Below are 21,231 nucleotides of genomic sequence, written 5' to 3'. Positions count from 1 at the left end.
TCTGAAGGAGACGCGGTTGGGACAGTCGGCTGCGCTCTCCTCCAGCTCCATCACTGCCATTCCCCTTCCCAGTCACTAGGGAGAGACTCTGAACTAAGGAAGCTGCTGTTATTACGCTTAAAGGGTCCCACAGCAGGCTGATAGGATCAGAGTCTGCACCGCACCGCCATCCGCTCACCGGCCTCCGGGACGCGCCGCACTCTCCGTCCGGGATGGAGAAAGACGCCTCTGATCCGGACCCATCCCACCAGCGGAACGGGTTCGTGGGCGTACTGTACGGGGAGTTCACCGACATGCTCAACGACAGGGTCCGCTACTCGGTGAGCTTGACGGAGAGCGCCCTGACCATCCAAAGAATCTCCTCTTCACCCGGCCGGACTAAGGTGGTTTTTAACTTGACCGACTGTATCGGCTGTCGGGCGTATAGAGGGCCGGACCGCGCGGACGTCGGCGCTTACTTTACAGCCTATTTCTACCCGTTCAAGAGGCGCTGGATGAGCGCCGGAGTCACCCGGCAAAGAGTGGAGCAGTGCTTTCGGGTCGCGCTGGTCCAGGACCCGCTCGCCAACCTGCAGGAGGCTGAGAGGTGGGCTCATGCCATCAGAGATGCCTCAGTGCTTCAGGCGCCCCGGAGAGACGGTGAGCAAACACAGTCTGAAGCTTGAAATTCAACTTTATATTTAAAAATTAAAATAAAACAAAACATGGTTCTATATTGCAGCAAAAGGAGAAGGCTTTCAAATTTGATGTGCAGATGTTAAAGTATTCAATAAGGTCAGGGATGGGAGCAGGCCAAGATAAGCTGACGTGACACTTAGAAAGAGCCTCCGATATCCACAGCATAGATCTCCAAGTCGCCAGAAAACAGGTTTGGCAGACGGGAAACGCATTCCACCCGCTTTCAGTAACCTGTTCTACCTGCTGTGAACGGTTAGCAGTTAACTGCTGTCCCATTTGTGCATGGAGCCCATGCTGGTGGTGATTTTGGATCTGAAGCTTCTTGTAAAAACGCGCACTCGCACGCGTGCGCGCGCACACCTGAAAATGATCACTTAAGTAGTTAGATTTTCAACTGATCCTCTGTCAGCAGAGGGTGTAGCTGCTGTTCAGCCTATTTGTGCTCAGTAAATTCCCTCTGAGAGTTTATTGTTGATGGGTGGAAAAAAAAAATCACATCAAAACAACGTCTGTTTTTCAGCCTCCTTTGCAGCAGCCTCTTGTAATTAGGTCTCGTCATGTCTCTCTCTGTTTAAAATGCAGACTGTCCTCAAGTTCCTTTGTCTTCCGATCTCATTATCTCCTCTGTGCTCCATCCTGGTATACAACAACAGGATAATTAACACGAATACTATACGAGAAGTGTTTATGCACCTAATTACCACTATCACTCATTTGGGACTGGTCGGTGATACTCGCTGAGTATGAAACAGAACAGTTTTGGTCTCAGCGTGATTCTGTTTATCATCAGGGTGCCAGTTCTGAATCCTCACTGTCAGGTCAGGCAATATCTGCCTCTTCATACAGAAATATTAAAACTGTTTAAAACATAAGGCAGGCATGTACTGCTGGGCAGCCAGCACAGTTAAAAGAAGAAGCGGATATTTGACTTGGCAGTGACTAATTTGGAATGTTGGTTGCCAAAGATGGAGGCAAGTTGTTAAGGAGAGGGATATGGAATGAGGTCACCCTCCTGCTAGCAGCCTCCAGGTGTACACAGCAAACACACACACACACACACACACACAGACTGGACGCTGTGTGACGAGGAACATCCAGCCTCCCTCTGCTCTGTTTCTGGCCTGTATGTGAGGCAGGCAGGCAGATGGTATGCTGAGAGGTGACTGGGCGCTCACTGGACTCATCAAAGGGCTCCAGCCTGGGAGCATTTCAGTCACACATACTAATGAAACCAGCTCAGGCCTCTAACAGTTTGTAGCCTCTTATCCCCAGATTTCCTTGCCTGTTTGCTTCTTTTGAAAGCAGCGTCTCAGTGATGATGAGATCATATCATTAATTTATAAGCTTGTTTTAGCATTCCAGATCCAGCCAATAATACAGCATTTAACCGAATATATTATGTGCTTTAAGTGAGTAATGTTGTACTAATAATGTGGCAGAATCGCTGCTTGTCATAGAGGAAGCGGGGAAGTCAGAATGACTCACTAATCCCTTATAGTGTATTTACCCCCTGAGTTAATTGCATGTCATCTCATCCGGGATTGCAGATGGAAAGGTTGGATTAAAAGTGCAACTGCAGCACAGGACTGGTATTTAGGCAGAGTTATCGTGGTGACACACGTACACTCAGATATAAAGTGATTAAACATGTAATCTAATACGTGAAGGTGTAGTTTACGATCAGGTTCTAACTCTACTAATTTAGCCAGCGTGGTGAAGTCCATCACAGTGGGAGTCTCACTGGGTTTTTATCCTCACTGTGGGTTCACTGGAATGAATGCGCTGTAAATAATGAAGTGCACACACTATGATACAGTCCTGCTGCTTAGAAGATCCACTGGGAGTTTGCATGCAAAAGAATGAGATGATGGTTACTTGATTTGACTCATCTCACAAGCGTCTGCTTTTCTTTGGCTACTAGTGGCATCCTTTCTGGCTGTTCGGATATCTGATAGGAGACAGATTTAAAATTCCACATTTTTTTACATCATAGATTCACATGTTTTCTTCCTTTTCTGTGACAGTGTTACATCAGCAACGAGGATTGTCTCAAATTTCCCCAAAATTTGCATCCACGCCCTTTAAAATTTGCAAATAAGCTATTCCAGTGCAGATGTGTGTGTGTGTGTGTGTGTGAACCTGGCACTGACTGTGACTGTTATTGAGTTGAAGAGTGCAAAAGAGAAGGAGAGGAGGGTAGGAGCTTGGGTATGCTCAGCTCCCTCAAAAGCAACTGTTTTCTGGCAGCCTTGGGGTCAGGTGCGTCTGTCATTGTGTGATCTCCCACGGGGCTCTGCTGAAGCAGTCATGGCTTTCTCATTGAAGGAGTCGAGAGCTAAAAATGCGTCACAACAAGACCTCTCACCCCGGCCAGCATCTCGGTCCCCACGGACATTCTGTCTTCTGCTCTGTGACACATGGCCGTGATGGCCTGTCAGCCGCTGCCACGGCGGGCACTGGTGTTTGTACTCTCTGGATGTCCTCGCCTCCTTTCCAGCAAACGCTCGACCAACCTTGGAATGCAGTATGTGTGTTTGCAGACGCTTCTTTGCAGCCTGAATTTAGTGCCGCTCCTGAACAGGAACGCTGTCAGTAAATAACCCACATATTTGTTTTTGTTCCAAGAGTTTTCGGTGAATGTTTTCATGTTTAACAAATCCCACCTGTGCTGCAAGCTTGCGAAACTGAAGGCGAACTTCATCTTTATTTAGATTTTTTTTTTCTTTTTCTGTATAGACATACAGCTTCTGGAAACGAGGTGGTAGATCCTCTCTGTCAGCTCAGCACTTGTTAGTTATGACACATTGTCATTTCCTGTCTGCCTGTCACCAAGCTGCCTGTGTGTGTTTACCCACTTGCGTCTGTGAAATACACACACTGTGGATGAAAATTTGCCCTCCGGTGGGATCGGCAGGATGTGCCTGCAGGTATCTGAGTTTCCATCTCAGACGGAATTCACATTCATATACTGCCTATATGTTCCTGCCACATACACAGGTGACACACAGGGCAGGTCAGGAGGAATGTGTGGGAAGATTTCTTTTCTAATATGGCCTGTATATACTGTTTGGGCATCACTACTTAATGCAGTTAAATACTTTATGGAATAATTTCCCAAAATACTGTGTAGCATGCAATTATTCTAAAATTAGAGTGTAATTTCTCACCACTTATGAATAGCTTACCAGTTTTTACTGATAATTAAAATACAATAACAGCAACAGATCTGCAGTTTTTAATGAAAAAAAAATGTACTTGAAGTTATTTTGTAAGTAGTGCACACACCCCCCCCCCCCCCCCCCCCCCCCCCGATATTTGACAAGAAAGGAGAAACACAAATTCTTTCATAACTTTAGACCTCCAAATACTACTGATCAGTGCTATCTTGTGTCATTTAAATTGTGTTGTGTAACTTATGTGTACAATGACAATAAAGATCCTCATCTATTCTATCAGGGCAGCCTGATCACAGCGCCGCTGTGCTGAGTTCAGTCTGATACATCAAAGCACAGAAAGAGGAAAAAGATCTTTCTTTTTTCATTTTAATCTGATAAGCTGCGTGTGCACATTTCTATCTCCCATCATAATCTCACCATTTTGTTAGAGTCTCAGTTGATATACACTCACGGCCACTTCATTAGGTATACCCGTTCAACTGCCTGTTAATGCAAATATCTTATCAGCCAATGTGTTTGTGTGTGTACATCCACACATACTTTATTTTTGTATCTTTATTTGTATTTGTTTCTTGTAGGCTTATTTGTACTCTGCACTACACTGTATGACTGCTGCTGTTCCTTCAAATCTAATCCGAGCCTATAGCAATGTAATTTCTTTCTAATGTACACTGTATGGTGTAATTTTGAATGACAATAAAGTCTGTCTATGTCTATGTCTAATCTGAGTCACTCAATAATATGAGGGAATGCCAGGATGTCCTAAAAGCTCCCTGAAAAGCCTTCAGCTGATCCAAAAGGCTGCAGCTAGAGTACTGACAGGGACTAGAAAGAGAGAGCAGATTTCTCCCATATTGGCTTCTCTTCACTGGCTCTCTGTTAAATCCAAAATTGAATTTAAAATCTTTCTTCTTACATACAATACCAGTCAAAAGTTTGGACACAGTCGAGTGTGTCCAAACTTTTGACTGGTACTGTACACGGTCTTGAATAATCAGGTCCCATCTTATCTTAAAGACCTCATAATACCATATCATAACACTTTGCTCTCAGACTGCTGTCATTGCTTGCGTCAGATCACTGCCCCTCCCTGAGCCTGGTTCTGCCGGAGGTTTCTTCCTGTTAAAAGGGAGTTTTTCCTTCTCACTGTTGCCAAATGTTAGCTCGCAGGGGGGTCGTTTTGATTGTTGGGTTTTCTCTGTAATTATTGTATAGTCTTTACCTTACAATATAAAGCGTCTTGTGGCGACTGTTTGTTGCAATCTAGTCCTATAGAAATAGAGTTGAATTGAAATTAATTAAGGTTTGCAGGGTCAAGGGGTGATATTTGGGGTGATAGCACTCAACCCCTGTCCTCAAAGTATCAGTTATTGCCTTCAGGAAGGAGGTACTCTCTGCCACAGTGCAGAACAGATTTAAATTCTCTTTTATTTCTAATACTATTAACTTTTTGAACTCTTTTAGATGATTGTGTCCCTGGTTGTGTTGTATGTTTGATTGTTTTTATAGATTTATTTATTCTTGCTGTTGGCTGCAAAACAAATTGCCCCTCTGGGATAATAAAGTATTTGAATTGAATTGAATTGAATTACAATAATTTTTCTAGATTTGGATTCAGGAAATTAGAGGTCATCCAGGCCTTTGTATCTTTAAGACATTCCTGCAGTTTAACTAATTGATGTGTGTCATCTGGCTTCATGGATAGATAATAAAGCTGGGTGTCATCTACATAGCAATGAAAATGTATGCAGTGATTTCTCATAATACTGTCTAAGGGAAGCATGTATAGTGTAAATAGAATTGGTCCTAGCATAGAACTCTGTGGAGCCACAGTATCCAGAGTCGTACGCAGTGAGGATGTAAAACTACTGACGAGATAATCAACCTCTGTGGGGTAGAGTTAAGGTAGCTGCTCTGCACTGTGTTGGCACATGGCATCAAAGAGGATAAAACACCACCTGGTATTTCCAGGTGGTTTTCCATCGGATTACTAACCAGGCCTGACCCTGCTTAATTTCTGGGATCAGATGAGATGAGTCGTGCACAGGGTGGTATGGCACCAATCATGGTGTCCAACCAGGTACAGCATTTACTCTGGATGGCATTATCTTGGCCTCCAGTAACAGTGTGAGAAATCTTGGAGTCATTTTTGACCAGGATATGTCCTTCAATGCACATATTAAACAGATATGTAGAACTGCTTTCTTGCATTCGTGCAATATCTTTACAATTAGAAACATCCTGTCTGAGTGATATTGAAAAGCTAGTTAATCCATTACTTCAAGCCTGGACTATTGTAAGTCATTATTATCAGGGTGTCCTAAAAGCTCCCTGAAAAGCCTTCAGCTGATCCAAAATGCTGCAGCTAGAGTACTGACAGGGACTAGAAAGAGAGAGCAGATTTCTCCCATATTGGCTTCTCTTCATTGGCTCCCTGTTAGATCCAAAATTGAATTTAAAATCTTTCTTCTTACATACAATACTAGTCAAAAGTTTGGACACATTTGAGTGTGTCCAAACTTTTGACTGGTACTGTACAAGGTCTTGAATAATCAGGTCCCATCTTATCTTAAAGACCTCATAGTACCATATCATAACACTCAGCTCTCAGACTGCTGTCATTGGTCCCCGTGGGATGAAGCATATTTCGATCTCAACTGGATTCTAACACCTGGATTGTGTGCAGTTTAGTTAAGACTTTCTTGCTTCCCACACCTGCCTATAGCACTGTTTTTCATCAACTTATGAAGACTGAATGACTCAGTGTAAATAAACTCAGGAACTCAGTGACTCCACATCATGAGAACTCACGTGTTCATCTTTGTTCTCCTTGCTATCAAGTATGCTACATTAAATGTTTCTGCACAAGGCACCTGAGTCTCCTTAGAGTCCTTCCTGCTTAACCGAGCCCAGTCTCATAAGATTCCCACAGCATGCACGCACCAGTGTAGCTGCTAAACATCTGCACCTTGGCATTATTATTTCAGGCATTTTAGGATGCCGATGACAGCATTTAGCGCAAAGAACATTTATTAGCCACACTAGGTTACATTATCTCTGTGCTTGCACTAATTCTCAATTCGAATGTATTCATGGAGATCAGAACAGAATCCGTGCTGTAAATTAATGCAGCAAAGTTGATAAGTATTCCCTTGTATGACAAGTGATTTCATTTCAGAGTGGAGCTGCATGGATTTGGATGAGCAGCACGAGAGATTGAACAGCTGTTTCTTTCTCACTTTGCTATTCATTATTCTCTTTGAATCAATGAAGAAAAAAAAAAAAATCAGAGGTGTATTAAGGGGCTCAGAGCTCATGTATCCCAGTGTGAAATTTGCCAAAGGTTTTTGCTGTTAACCAACAAGAATGCCAGCTTTTGGATTTGACCTTTTCAAGGGTGTCTGTGATGGGATACTTGAGGGCAAAATCTGATTCTAAAGCCCTTTCACTATCAATAGCCAGTTTTCCACTGCATTCTGGAAGTGTAGAGAGGACCTTTGTGTCTGAATGCCACATTGTGCTCAGATTCAAGTAAAAAACAATGGTAACCCCGTGTGACTGAATGGAGGCACAGTTTGGCATGTGCCTGTGTGTTTTTGCCCTCTCGCCTCACCCTTTCTGGCGGGTTCACACCTCTTTCTCTGAGATATTTTTATACCTTCGCTGTTTCTTATCATCACAAGCCATATGAGGATGGCAGCAGCACATCACAGGGCACAGACCTGGAAATTGAGGCTGCAAACTATCAAGAGGAAAACTACTCTGACAGCTCAGACTGAGCAGACAGATAGTGAGTCAAAACAAAGACGCCTACAGCATTTGCTCTGCCAGTGCTAAGCTTAAAGACGACAGCTGAAATTACTGAATGGCGAGTTTCAGTTTCAACACCCGTCATACAATTCTGGGAAACTTTGTGTGCCTGATACCAAAGTCAGCATCATCTGCATCCATGTATTTATGGTAGAAATCAATACAGTTTCTGTCCTCCGTGCCCTAGAATGAGATGATGGTTTTTGTCCTTTCTGATTCATTTGATATGGTCTCTGGCGAGTCTGTGTGTGCTCTAAAGGTCAAGAGCGCCTGCTGCAAAATTCAACTCCAGAGGGGGAAACTACTCTGTAAAAGCTGCAAATCCTTTTACTTGCAGCCAACAAGTATTTTACAATTAAAGCTGCAGAAGGCAGAAATCTTTTCCAGATTTCTGCCTTCTGCAGATTTAAAATTAGACACTCGTCCTCCCGCAGCTCTCTCTTCTCTGTTTTAAGCCTCCAAACAAACGAGTGTGGGCTAAAAATAATTGGCTACCCCTGAGATTTAAACCCCACTCTCCTAGGTGAAAGTCATTTGCTCTAACCCACTGCACTACCACATCATTTCACTTGCAGCCTCTATGTTTGTTTCTACAACTTTATATTATTCCTGTCTTTGGCATAATTTGTCAAGCCCAGAGGATGTGTAGCTGTCTACTTCCCCCTCAGAATGTTCATTGTCATTGTTCAAATATCCCAAAGTCCTGCAGTAGCCTTTGTCATGATCATTACTTCACATTTGGCAGTTTATTTTTGGCATCAGAAGCAATGTGGGGATTGATTGTCTGTCTAAAGGATGCACTGACATGTAGGCATTCTACTTTAAATTAATACTCAGTTATTATTATTATCAATCATTCTACTTGCCTGATAACGGAGATAGTGGGGAAAAGGATGCTGGAGATGGAGCCGCCAGTCAGGAGGCAAAGAGGAAGAGAAGAAGAAGAGAAGATTCATGGAGTGAAGGAGGACATGCAGAGGGTCGGTGTGAGGAGGACGCTAGGAAGATGCTATAAATTACTTTCCAAAATGTTCTTACGCTTGTTTAGTTAGTTGTGTGTCTCTGTTGTGTAGCGGTTTATACATTTGCTTGACAAGTAAAAGATTGCCAGTTCAATTCCAGTAGAAGACATAAATCCCTTTGGGGCTGTTTGAGGAAGGTCATCTTCCGAATCAAAAATGTGACCCCTTGTGAGTAAGGGAGCAGCATAATATAGTTTATTTAGTCATTAGTTAACTGCCATCTAACTGAACCATTTTCCTTCAGTTTCATAAATAATTATTACATCATAATCCACATGAAGATAGCTGAAAGCCAGCTGCCACACATAGTGCACACGTGCCCTTGAGCAAGAGGTTGAGTCCCTGCAAACCAAGGAATAATGGATTTTCTCATTCCATTAATCTGTCTTCTCTTGAAAGACACGAGCAACAGGAGGATTTCCTCATGGGGACGACAAGATGTCACGAGTTGCTAATAATACACGACGAGATCCCGAATGAGAAGCATCTGTAAGCCCTCTCTCTTTGAAAAAAAGTAGCATGTCACATTAAAATGAAGCGTTGTCAGCCTGAATGCTCTCACAGCCTGTGCCTTTACTGCCTCATGCTTTTTTTTTTTTTCCCACAGTGCATTTCTGTGCCAAAGAGACCCCGAGGGAAAAGGCTGCCCTTATACATTCTTTAAAAATCCTGCTGCTTCATCTCCATCCTCCCCTTCACTCACATCCACCTCCCTCTGCCTCACACAGGTGTGGTGTATACAGAGGTGCGTCGGCCTTGCAGAATCATGATACTGGTGAATCCTCAGAGCGGGCGCGGACAGGCTCTCCAGCTTTTCACTGGCCACATACAGGGCATGCTCACGGAGGCCTCTCTTCCCTACACACTTGTCATCACAGGTCAGTAGAGTTCACGCACTCATAAACATGTTTTCCTCCTGCTGTTGGCTGGCACTGTCCGCAAGGTCACTTTCATATGAAAATATCAGATTAAAACCTTTAACCCATTGTGGATGATCAGTCTAAGAACTAGGTCATCCTGCCAATTACACACACACACACACACACATGCTCACATAAGTTGACATAACTGCACTCCGAAACAACTTTTAATCCCTGCAGGAATTATGCATTGCTTGTGTGATCACAAATTCACAGGCCACATGTTCACAGCAAACACGAATATGTGCAGGCACTCAGGCGCATGTGCACTGATACGCATTAAAGTCTCTCTTAAGCTGCTCCATATTCCATATGAATTGCTGATGCCTTTTTGTGAATTCAAACAGCGTTATGTTGGTTGCTGTCAGAGGCTTTGAGTTCCAAATGACCTCCCTCTGGAAACCAATAAGCTGATAAAGAAATGCAAAAAGGCTTAGCATCCTGCCTCTAACCTTTGCTATAGAAAGATCGGCTGTGAGGTCACCCATTGGTTTGTGAAGTTGTGTCTTGAAGCCCTGAGTCGCTGTCATGTGTTTTTACAGCCAGAAGTGACCATATTTGGACAAGAAGGTGACAAAGATATCAGCCAAGCTAGCAAGCTTGGTCAGTAAGGTGCATTCATATGTTGTATGGACACATTGCATAGATGCCTGCTAATTAGTAACATAAATAGAATATTTTGCCTGCAATCAAAGCCTGTGCAAACATGATTGGTCAGTACTGTCTGGTCTATAGAGTACTAACAGAAACCAAAAAGCTTCCAATGGCAAAAAAATCTTGTCCCTTGCTACAGATTTTACTTTTCCATATGCATATATCTGTTTATAAAGATCCTTAGTTCAGTGGCTTGAATTAGCTGAAATGAAGCTCAGCAGAGAGTTGTGTCAGCATACTTGACGTGCCTAATAATGAATAATTTAACCCTTCATCAAATTTAAATGATTAAGGAAAAGAAAAAAGTTTACCTTCTGTACCACGTTACACAAACCTATAGAGAGCAAAATATTTTTTTTCACCAACTTTTAAACATGTTTAATTCTGCTGTAAAGTTGGGCATTAAATACGGAGTCTGCCACTTGCACCAGTCTTGTGTGGGTTTTCAGCACTTACAGTTGTGGTCAGAAGTTCATATTCACTCATCACTGACATGAATGTGTTGGTAATTTTAGACTTTTAATGATTTCTTTGAACTGCTCTTTTTTTTCCAGGGTGTATGCTGTGCAATCATTCCACCCTGGAAAAAAAAAAAGAACAGTTCAAAGAAACCATTAAAAGCTCTAAATTACTGTGACATTCATGCCTGTGATGAGTGTCTGTAAACTTCTCACCACAACTGTGAGTGTTGTCTTCTTGTTCAGTCCTGGAGGTTAGCGCTTGCCTCCAACCAAAACCCATTTGACAGAATCAACAGAAGCAGCTGTTGCTTCCAGCCTCGGCTTGATAGCGCGTAGCTTAATGTGAGATGGACCGTAACAGCAAATACAGAAACTAGAGGGCAGGCTCTGTGTTTGTTTATTTGAGAAAGGGTGCTGATGTGTGCTCATTGTGCATACCTCTGGGACTCAAAGCAAGGTTGGCAGCTGGATGGTGATGCAAACAGACAAACAGTAATTACAAATGTTAAATAGAAATGAAGGTGGGAATATGGATCACTAAATGGCTTTGGTGGTCCAATACAGTAGCCAGTCAGATGCGACGCTGAATGGATTAACTGGCACAGCCCATTTACCAGGACAGGTCCTTGGTGACTGTATCACACTGCCTTTGCCTGAGGAGGGACAAGTACCAATGGAGGCACCTCTTGTGTCAGCATGTACCTTTTACATACTGTATGAAGCATCCAGTGTACCAAGTTTAATCTTTACCCAGCTTAACCTCAGAAGGAGGTGACGTAAGGAGGGAACGGCTGCATTTAAAGGGAAACCAGTGGAATTTAATCCAGTGCGTTTTGCACGCGTTATTGTCTGTGCAGATCATAGAAGAGTCAACAGTGAACATGCCAGATGAAACCTGTGAAGCGCCTCTGCCTTCAGGTTTAGGTCGATGCGTGGCAGTGACCTCTTGAATAAGGAAGTGGCTGGGAAGTAAAGCATCAGCCCCTTGGCACGCTCAAATTGCTGAATCAGCTGTGCAGTGCAGTTACTTCCTCTGCATCAGTCTGTCAACACAACACTGCATCAGTGCCTCGAGCCTCTCCGGCACACAGCAAACAAACAGCAGCAACCTGGGGAGCACCTCCCGGGAAAGGGAGACCCAGAAGAGTTTCGAGGCAGGGGGGGGCAGGTAAAAGTTGAGCAAAGTGAAAGGAATCGAGGGCACCACTGTTTTTATTTCCATCAGTACATAAAAAAAAACAGTATCTTTACCATGACGGAAGTGTATCAGTGCTCGTTAATTTCATATCTGCCATCCTCTTTCTCTCATTTAGCATGCATGACTTCACTGGGGAGTCTCGGCTGGCAGGACTAGAGAATTTAATGCTGGCGGGATGAGCCCACAGAGACCCCCTGCAGAGGGAGCCACTCAAGGATGCTGCCGATAAAACTAGGCTGAACAAATAGCTCACTGCTCCTCCAGCGCATTAACCAACACTCACGCACGCGTACACACATCCACCCATGCTGTGCTCTCAACACACACATCCAGATATTTGTCAGTCACAGATGTTTGCAGGCTGGCTAAGCTGCCTTGGAGCTGTTGAGTAGCCACTGGATGGGCTAATGTGATATGTCTGCCCTGATAAGGGGAAATTGAATCTCTTTTCTGCCTAATCTCACTGATCCTACCCCAGAGGCTGGCGATGAAGGGAGCGTGTCTCTTTCTGTGCCCTTGCCCTCGTTTTTATTTTGTTGCTTTGTCCCGTATTTCACCACATTTTTCCGCTTTGCCTTTTAGTTTTCCATCTCCTCTCTTGTGTCCTCCAGAGCGTCAGAACCACGCGCGGGAGCTGGTGAGAAAGGCGGACCTGTCGCAGTGGGATGCACTGGTCATCATGTCTGGAGACGGGCTGCTGTTTGAGGTGCTTACTTCCACTTCTACAGCTAATCTATTGCAGATGAAAATTATACAAACTTCCACGCTTCTGCTCTATTCCCAGCCCTTCTTAGAATAGGATTATAAAAATTTAATTTGTTCTCAATCACGACAAAAGAGCTGAGATTATGTGAATGTAGCACCAGAAATCTACAACGATAAATGAAAAGCCTTACTTTTTTCTGTAGATGTTTTATGAACTATGATGGACAATATAAATAATGCCAAGGCTTTACTATTTTTTTTTTTTTCCTTTTTGATTTTCTTGCACTGATTATATAAATCTTCAACCTTGGTACCCTCCAAGTTCCCTTGACACAGAACAGCTGTAGCTATCAAAGAAGCACTTTTTATCAGAACTTGCAGTCTTCCACAGTCACTACTTTCTATTTAGAACCACGGTCTGATTCTGTTCTTGTATTTTTCTTGCTTATTCAGGTGATAAATGGTCTTATGGAGCGAGAGGACTGGCAAGAGGCCATTCAGACCCCTCTGGGTATTCTACCAGGTGGCTCCGGCAATGCCCTGGCTGCGTCCATCCACCACTACTCACAGTGAGTTGGTCCATTAATGAGTCATTTAAATGCATGGGCTAACAGTGCAAAAGATAAACCTTCCTCAGCTTAAAAAAAAAGACAATTTATCTCGTGTCTGTGTAATTATGCCAAAGGCTGACTGGGCACATCATTCCCTAGGAGAAAGACGAGACTTTCAACTGTGTTGTTGTGCAGCAAGGTCATTTCAGGTTCCTCCAACTCTCAAAGGAATGATGTAATGGGTTTAAAAACTGGCACATTATGAGTGATTATAGTCCAGAGTGCAGCTGGGGAACGTGTCGACACCGCACATGCTCAGGGTGTCATCTCCATCTGCTGGTTGGTTGTTAGCACAACATCAAAGGAGCAAACAGGAACATACACTAATGAGCCAAAAATTATGACCACCTCTGCCTAATAAGCTGTTGGGCCTTCAGTGCAGCTCTGACCTGCTGACCTGACCTGAAACTTTAGAAGATCCTTCGAATTCTGTAAGTTGAGAGTTGGGGATCAGACTTCACCCTTCAATGCCATATTGCCAGTTTATGTTTTTTCCCTCCTTGGCTCACCATCAGTCGATACTTACCATTGTTGACTGGGAGTAACTCTACAAGATTGACTATAAGTAGTTAACATTATGCACCTCCTTTGTGAGTGATTATAATGTTTAACTCATTAATGCATTTTCACCTCAGGGCCACTACCATTATCCTTTACAAGCTGCAAGTGTGGACGAGGCCATAGTTTGTGAATCTGACAGTGTGGTCAGTCTTCACTGAGATGACTTAGTTGTAGCCTTCGCTTTTTTCTTCACAAAGAAAAATACGCTCCACTCCATTTCACGTTTATATAACATTGGTCTAAATCTTTGTGAGTTGTCTGAAAGCTTGCAAAAACTTGCTTCCTCCAAAAACATTCAAATTTTGAGAAGTTTGTGTAAAAAGTCATATAGTTGTGCTCAGAAGTTTCCTTCCACTCATCACAGGCATGAATGTCACTGCAGCTTTGGGCTTTTAATGATTTCTTGGAACTGTTCGTTTTCCGGGCTGGAATTATTATACAGCATACATCTTTAATGGCTTTAAAAAAACAAGAATTGGGTGCACAAGTTTCTCTAATCCATACAGGGTCAAAAGTATACATACAAACACAAATATATACATATACCCCCAATAATATTTGGTTAAATAATATTTGGTTAAAGCTAAAACACATTATACAACCTTCAGCGCCACTTCTTAAAATATTTAGGTGAGTGTGTGTATATATTCGAGCCTCTATGTATAGTGGATGAGCAAAAATCCAAAATAAATTCAAACTTGTGCACCCAATTCTTGTTTTTTAAAAGTCATTAAAGTCGCATGTTACACAAACATTACACCTTAGTAAAAGAACAGTTCAAAGAAATCATTGAAAACCCCAAATTCCCACCACATTCATGCCTTTGCAAATTTCTGACCACAGCTGTGAGTGTTGCCTTCTTATTCATTATTCATTCATTATTCTCAAATGCCAGAATTTTGAGTCATGACATAAACATGCTTATAAGTTTATTTTCTAAACTTATAGATAGCATCTTAGAATGGATAAAGTCACTATTTACCTTATATTATTGAATACCTGCACAGCTAAATTAAATTCACATCAGTAGCAGGATGCGTACTTTTCTGTATAAAGCTATCTTGAAAATTTTAGTTTGGTAGATTGCCCAGCAAACATGTTGAACAAGGTTGCACAAACTACACATTACTGTTAGCACTGATTACATGCATGTTAGCATGCTGTAGATACTCTTTACTTTGCTCAGGTAAACTATAGCTAATCTACAGAAAGGAGGGCACTGTGTTACATTTGGTTTTACATAGTTAAAAACATATTAATCAACTAAATAAATATACTGATTCCTGTAGTTACTGCTCAGATTCAGCAATCAGTGACACTCAAGTGTGTTGCATCATGCTATGATTGTATCTGTATCTGAACTTTCACTGGGGAAAATGTGCTCGATCAAGGGGTAATACTTTATGAATGTGCAGCAACTTTGGGAGTGAGGCTGCTGCACTTGATATTTCTGATATATCATTATTGGTTCCTCACAGCATTTTATGTCAGGCAGCCTTTCTTATTCTTCACACAGTTAATCTCCACAAAAAAATCCAACAGTTTGTGGCTTCCTTCTTGATATTTTTTTTTTTAACAACCTTTCAGGTCACCTCCAGCGTGGAATGAGGAGCTTCTGTTGAGCTGTGGCTTCATGCTGTGCAAAGGCCTAGTTGGCCCTATGGATCTGGTGTCAATCCACTTAGCCTCTAAACAGCGCCTCTTCTCGTTCCTCTCTCTGGCCTGGGGCTTTGTGGCAGATGTTGATATTGAGAGCGAGAAGTACCGCCATGTTGGAGCTATCCGCTTCCTCATGGGCACCCTGGTGCGTCTGGCCTCACTCAGAGTGTATCAGGGCAAGTTAGCATACCTTCCTGTGAAGGAAGCACCAAAACCTCCAAAAGGGAGCATCACGACAAACCACCCACCAGCCACACCTCAACACCCCTCACTCTGCTCTTCCCTTCCCTGTAAGCTCCTCCCCAACACTTCTCTAAACCAGAGCTCTTGCCACAGCACAAACTCAAACCACAACACCAGAACCAATTCTTCCAACAATGCCATCACCACCAAAAGGTCTCAGATCGAGAGTGATAGCAAGACCAGAACCCATGTAGACTCTCTACTTCCTGGCCTGGACCAGCCTGTCCCAGAGAGCTGGACAGTGGTCAAGGAAGAAGACTTTGTCTTGGTGCTGGCTATTTACCAGTCTCACCTGGCTGAGGACCTGTGGACAGTCCCTGGTGCAATGGCAGACGACGGTCTGATTCATCTGTTCTATGTAACAGCAGGAATCTCCCGGCCTGCCCTCTTGCGTCTCTTCCTTGCCATGGAGAAGGGTGCCCACTTGGCATATGGCTGCCCACACCTGGTGTATGAGAAGGTGAAGGCTCTTCGACTGGAGCCCATCACTCCACAAGGCATGATCACTGTAGATGGAGAAGTGGTGGAGTATGGGCCGGTTCAGGCTCAGATCCACCCAGGACTAGCTAGATTTATATGCGGATGAAATTGGAGCATCATAACCTTTTTCCTGGCTATAGAAGTTTCTAGTTTGGCCTTTTATACTCAGTGTCAATTTCTGTATGTGTGCTGTTTTTTGTTTTTTTTTTCTTTTCAGAAGTGCCAAAGACATTTTATAAGCCTCTGTAAATTTCTCTATTTTTCTACAGAAAAAACTTGTCCTATTTTTATGGACCACACGTCCCCTCTTTCTCCAAATGTTTGATTCAGGGTCAAAGCCATGGATGGTTGTTCTTGCTGCTGGCTAGTCCAGGCTTAGGGAAATAAGGAGGGATTGTGTGTGTGTATATATATGTGTGTGTGTGTGTGTGTGTGTGTGTGTGTGTGTGTGTGTGTGTGTGTGTGTGTGTGTGTGTGTGTGTGTGTGTGTCTGTGTGCAAGTGCTTAAGAGAGAGAAATCTTTATGTATGTTTGTGTGTGCGATTGTGCATGAGAAGCTTTAGCAGTGCGGTGGTTGAGGAGTGCATTGTGCTCTCTGCTGTCAGACCTCATAAGCATGGAACGCGTGAAGAGAAGCACATTTTCTCTTCCTGGGAGGCTCCTGGAAAAAAATAAATAAATACAACCCTTGTCCCACTGTACCACACCAGGCCTGGGCATTGCCTCCCTCTCAGCTTCATACAAGGGAGATTTCTTAAAGAGGAAATGTAACTCTATTGAGGATTTAGCATTAACAGATCTTTACTCTTTGCATACTTTATGTAAAAAAAAAAAAAAAGAAAAAGGATGAACAAAACCAGATCTTGTCATATTAAGCTTCATCCCCCTCTGAACCCCACTCCATCTTCCTGAGTGTGTAAACTTCCATCAGCTGGCAATGCATTAAGTGCTGGGAAGGTAGACAGAAACCCGGCCACCTGGGGTTACACCTCCACCGCCGGCCGCTCCTTTTCCTGCCTTGTTCTCCCACCCTGTTCCATCTACAACCATCATTAAACCGTAGGATCTGCCTCCACTCGGATACACACTCTCACTTTCTTTCCCCTTCCCCCTCCTCTGATGCACACATACACACACGATCCCTTACATCTCTGCAGCACTTAGCGAGGGGGAGGGGCATGGTCTGCTGCTGTGCATATGATCCCCTCTTCTCTTGCTGTCTTAAAGATTGTACTCATTCTCTCCCTCCCTCAGTTAACGAGCCATCAGCACCTAATGTGTCCTTAATATGAGGCTTTACATCTTTAAAACCATGCTAAATAGAGACTGTTTTTTTTAATCATATGAAAGCTTTTAAGTATGCTTCAAACACATATTAGACTGGTTGAAAGAGACTTAAATGGAGAAAGTAGGATTTCATTTTGTGTCTGTCAGCATTGAATATTGAGAGGCATGCGATCAATGTTAGCTCGGGGGAGTCAAAAGCTGTGTGTGGCCTTTCTGCTGGCTGTCAGCGCTGTGGTGATGAGCATTAGTGTGCTGCAGAAGAGGAGAGTGCAAATGTTAGCATTATAATCAGTGCCCCCTACACACACACACACACGCGCGCACACACACACACACACGCTCACACCAGTTTATTTCAGGTCACAATAGCAGCACCAGGACCCGTTCATCCACAGGTATGGAGCAGCAGAAAATATCTCGTTTCAACAGCGAGCCATCTTTCCTGACATAAAATAATAATAATAATAACAACAAAACAAGTAATAATCGTGTTAACAGGACAAGAAAAGATCGGACTGTCTGAATGTTGATGCGTCTGCTAAAAAACAAAATCACCTCTAATGCTGAAAGTGAAAATCTGTGATGTTGACAGACTAATGGGGTTCAAAGTGCTGAACATGAGCTGCTTTAAGGTTTGATGAATACATCACTGTCATCAGTGCAATACAGTCAGTGCTATGAGCTGATGCTGCACATCATTTTCTGCTGCTTGTCGAGGTTCAATGAGTGACTGGTCTCCACTGCGAGGAGCACAAATATATATAGATTATATATATTTGGAAAATGCAAATAGCCGTGATGTTTTTTTGTTTGTTTGTTTTTTTTATGGATTGTATGAAAACTATTGGGCAATGGCAGCTAGCTACTTGGACACTGGCAGAGACACGTGTGCCATTGGTTACACGGGGGTGGCACAGAAACTTATGTCTCTATTTATTTTTCTGATGACCCACATGCAGCAGTACACCATCAGAAATCAACAGCTGCTGAGAAACTCCTGTTCACTAAATGTATGTGTAGCCCCCCCCCCCCCCGGCCACCACTTGGCTGTAAACTGCAGCATGTGTACATCAGACAAAATGGTGCCTCACACATTTGTCTGCACAGTGGTCCTTACACTGAAAAAAATAAATGTATGAGGGACTCAGACCTCAGATGACTGACAGCAATCACGCGACTTCAGAATATTAAACTGAGCAGATCAAGAAAAAGAATAATTTGATGGGATTTTTACATGTTTACAGTTGATCATATTTCAGTGATTGTTTATGGGGGGAAAGAAGAGTGAAACACAGAAGATGGATGTATGTTTAAAAACAATATACATATTTTAAACCAAATGCAAAAGCTGGAATTCAAATCAAATAAATGATTAATTTATTGCCATTCTTATTTATTTTTATGCTAAATCCTGTAAGTAAAGAACAGTCTAAAATATAATGGATGAGGAAGATAACTATATGACCCTACTTTTCAGGGAAGAAAAAAAAAAGCATAAATCAGCCCCCTTTTTCCCCACACACCCCTCTCTCCTAGTAATACTTGTACAGATGCTTAATGAACTGTAATATACTTGAAGTTGACTTGACTCATCATTTATATTTTGGTTTCCATCTTCACTGCAGTGCCGAGTTTTGCCTATTACTTGATTTTTTTCCAATGGGACATATGCTGTGTGACAGTCATAGCTACAGCTCATACATGACATGCTGTACCTTCTACCATAACTGTATCCTCAGTGAAGCTATTCAGGTGCTTTGAATGCATTGTCACGCTCTCCAGGGTGCACTCCTGACATTGCAGCTGCCCACGTCCACTGTTCATTACTAAATGTACATCTCATAAGGGTAGAGATGACCTATGCAAATGCCTTGTCATGGCTGCAGATATTTGGAGTGAGGGGTCCCTCTGCTGGACCATCACTGAACATGGAGTGAAGGTTTTATCTTGATAGTTTATTCTTATGTTATTCAGTGCAATCTCTCCAGACTGCCACCTGTTTCCTGCTTTTTTAAATATTTACAGCGATAATTATCGTAGACTGAGCTCAGCTGCAAAAGACATTGCATTCTTCATTGTTACTGAAAGACAACATCCAGCTTATTGTAATGCAATATTGGGGAATTTTTATTTATCTACTTACATTAAAGCACAGCTGTGAATAATAATCAAAACATCTCAGTGTAGGATGTTGTTACACTGCTGTTAATTTATGGTACTATACTGTTAAACTGTTGTACTCCACTGGCTGCTATAATGTAACAGCAGCCTTTTAATGTACACTAATGCTGATTTCTGCCTATGTCGTTACTGTTAAATGATTTATGAAAATTGTGTTATAGAATATGAACTGAAATCATACAAACAATGATGTTTTTTTGTTCCTTTAAGAATCTGAATATGTTCTCCTTTTTGTGCCATGTACACTGTACTTGTTCTGTCTGTGTGTGTCATCCTGGCAAAATGTGGTCCTGGGGAAACCTGCTGTTACAGGAACTACCACACAGGTAGCTTTGAGTAGGTGTTTGTGTGTCTACAGGCAGATTTTCTCAACACAACACCGCTCGAGAAGTCGGGATACTTTTGAAGACGGTTGTGGTCCAAGAAGTCATTCGTGTCATGGCTGGTGTGATACCCTCACAAGAAAATATCTAGTACATGTTTGATTTGTTTTATGTGATGATGTAAAGTGCTAAATAAGCTTTTAGTGCAGAACATCAATGGTGTGGTGCATCTGAATGTGTTATACTCTTTGTGTTAGTAAATAAAAAAATATATCTTTGTGGCACAGTTTTGTAAACTGTGCCATGTAAAGAGCTTTTTTATGTAAAGGTAAAAGGAAAGAAGTTTCTCTAGAAAGTGCCTTAGTCTTTAGCCAAGACAGCAGTTAGGTGGTGCACAGAAAAAAATAAATAAATAAAAAGAAGTAAATAATTACATGAAAAAAGAAAATCTTTACCACATGAAATCACATTTTTGCTCAATGAAAGACTGTTTATTTTTCTTTTGGTATGTGTCAGTGTTACACTGAGGTTCTGATCTGCACAGGTTATAATACAATCACAAAAGCTGCAAGTGGAGTGCTCTGAATGACTGTAAATGTTTAATACATGCATATAAGGGTGTTATTACAGCTGTTAAAACTGGCTGAGGCCAACCAGGCATTTATTTCCTTTTTATTTGTTATCATTCTTTGTTTATGAACTTCTTTTAAAAGAAAAGACCAATAAACATATTCATATAGAAAAATGCTTTACTGTTAAATGATTTACTGTTCATGGGATTACATGGTGGATCAAAATCTGATGGTACATTTTTGCGTTCATAATTCCACCAGTTTTGACAAGATCGCCAACACCACTGGCTGAAATGCAGCTCCAAACCATAACAGAGCTGCAGACACTCACTGCTGTATCTCTCTCCAGATGACATACTGATACATACTGATGACAGTTTGAACCAAAAATTTCAAATTTGGAGTCATCTGCCTTGGCCTCGAGTAACACTGTGAGGAATCTTGGAGTCATTTTTGATCAGGATATGTCTTTCAGCATGCACATTAAACAAATTCCTTCATTTGCGCAATATCACTAAAATTAGAAACATCCTGTGTCAGAGTGAAGCTGAAAAACTAGTTCATGCATTTATTAGTTCTCGGCTGGGCTGTTGTAATTTGTTATTATCAGGTCACTCTAAAGCTCCCTGAAAAACCTCCAGTGATCCAAAATGCTGCTGCTAGAGTACTGACGGGGGCTAGAAAGAGAGA

General features: G+C 42.3%; 1 protein-coding gene across 2 annotated transcripts; it reads left to right on the top strand.

Moving 5' to 3' along the window:
- Positions 1 to 161: 161 nt before the first annotated feature.
- LOC115783890 (sphingosine kinase 1-like) lies at positions 162 to 20,668 on the top strand. 2 transcript variants are annotated; one of them, XM_030734863.1, is made up of 6 exons: positions 162 to 639; positions 9,415 to 9,564; positions 12,531 to 12,625; positions 13,078 to 13,193; positions 15,384 to 16,294; positions 17,045 to 20,668. In XM_030734863.1, exons 1-5 carry the CDS (start codon positions 213 to 215, stop codon positions 16,282 to 16,284), a joined length of 1,689 nt encoding a protein of 562 aa, XP_030590723.1. In that variant the 5' UTR covers positions 162 to 212; the 3' UTR covers positions 16,285 to 16,294; positions 17,045 to 20,668. The 2 variants fall into 2 exon arrangements, with proteins under 2 accessions (XP_030590723.1, XP_030590721.1); XM_030734861.1 differs by lacking the exon at positions 17,045 to 20,668 and having other exon boundaries at positions 15,384 to 17,016.
- Positions 20,669 to 21,231: the final 563 nt, after the last annotated feature.

This window comes from Archocentrus centrarchus, chromosome 8, assembly GCF_007364275.1.
Source record: "Archocentrus centrarchus isolate MPI-CPG fArcCen1 chromosome 8, fArcCen1, whole genome shotgun sequence".
Taxonomy (NCBI): Eukaryota; Metazoa; Chordata; class Actinopteri; order Cichliformes; family Cichlidae; genus Archocentrus; species Archocentrus centrarchus.
Note: the sequence above shows the minus strand (reverse complement) of the source record. Positions and strands in the feature narration are given on the sequence as shown.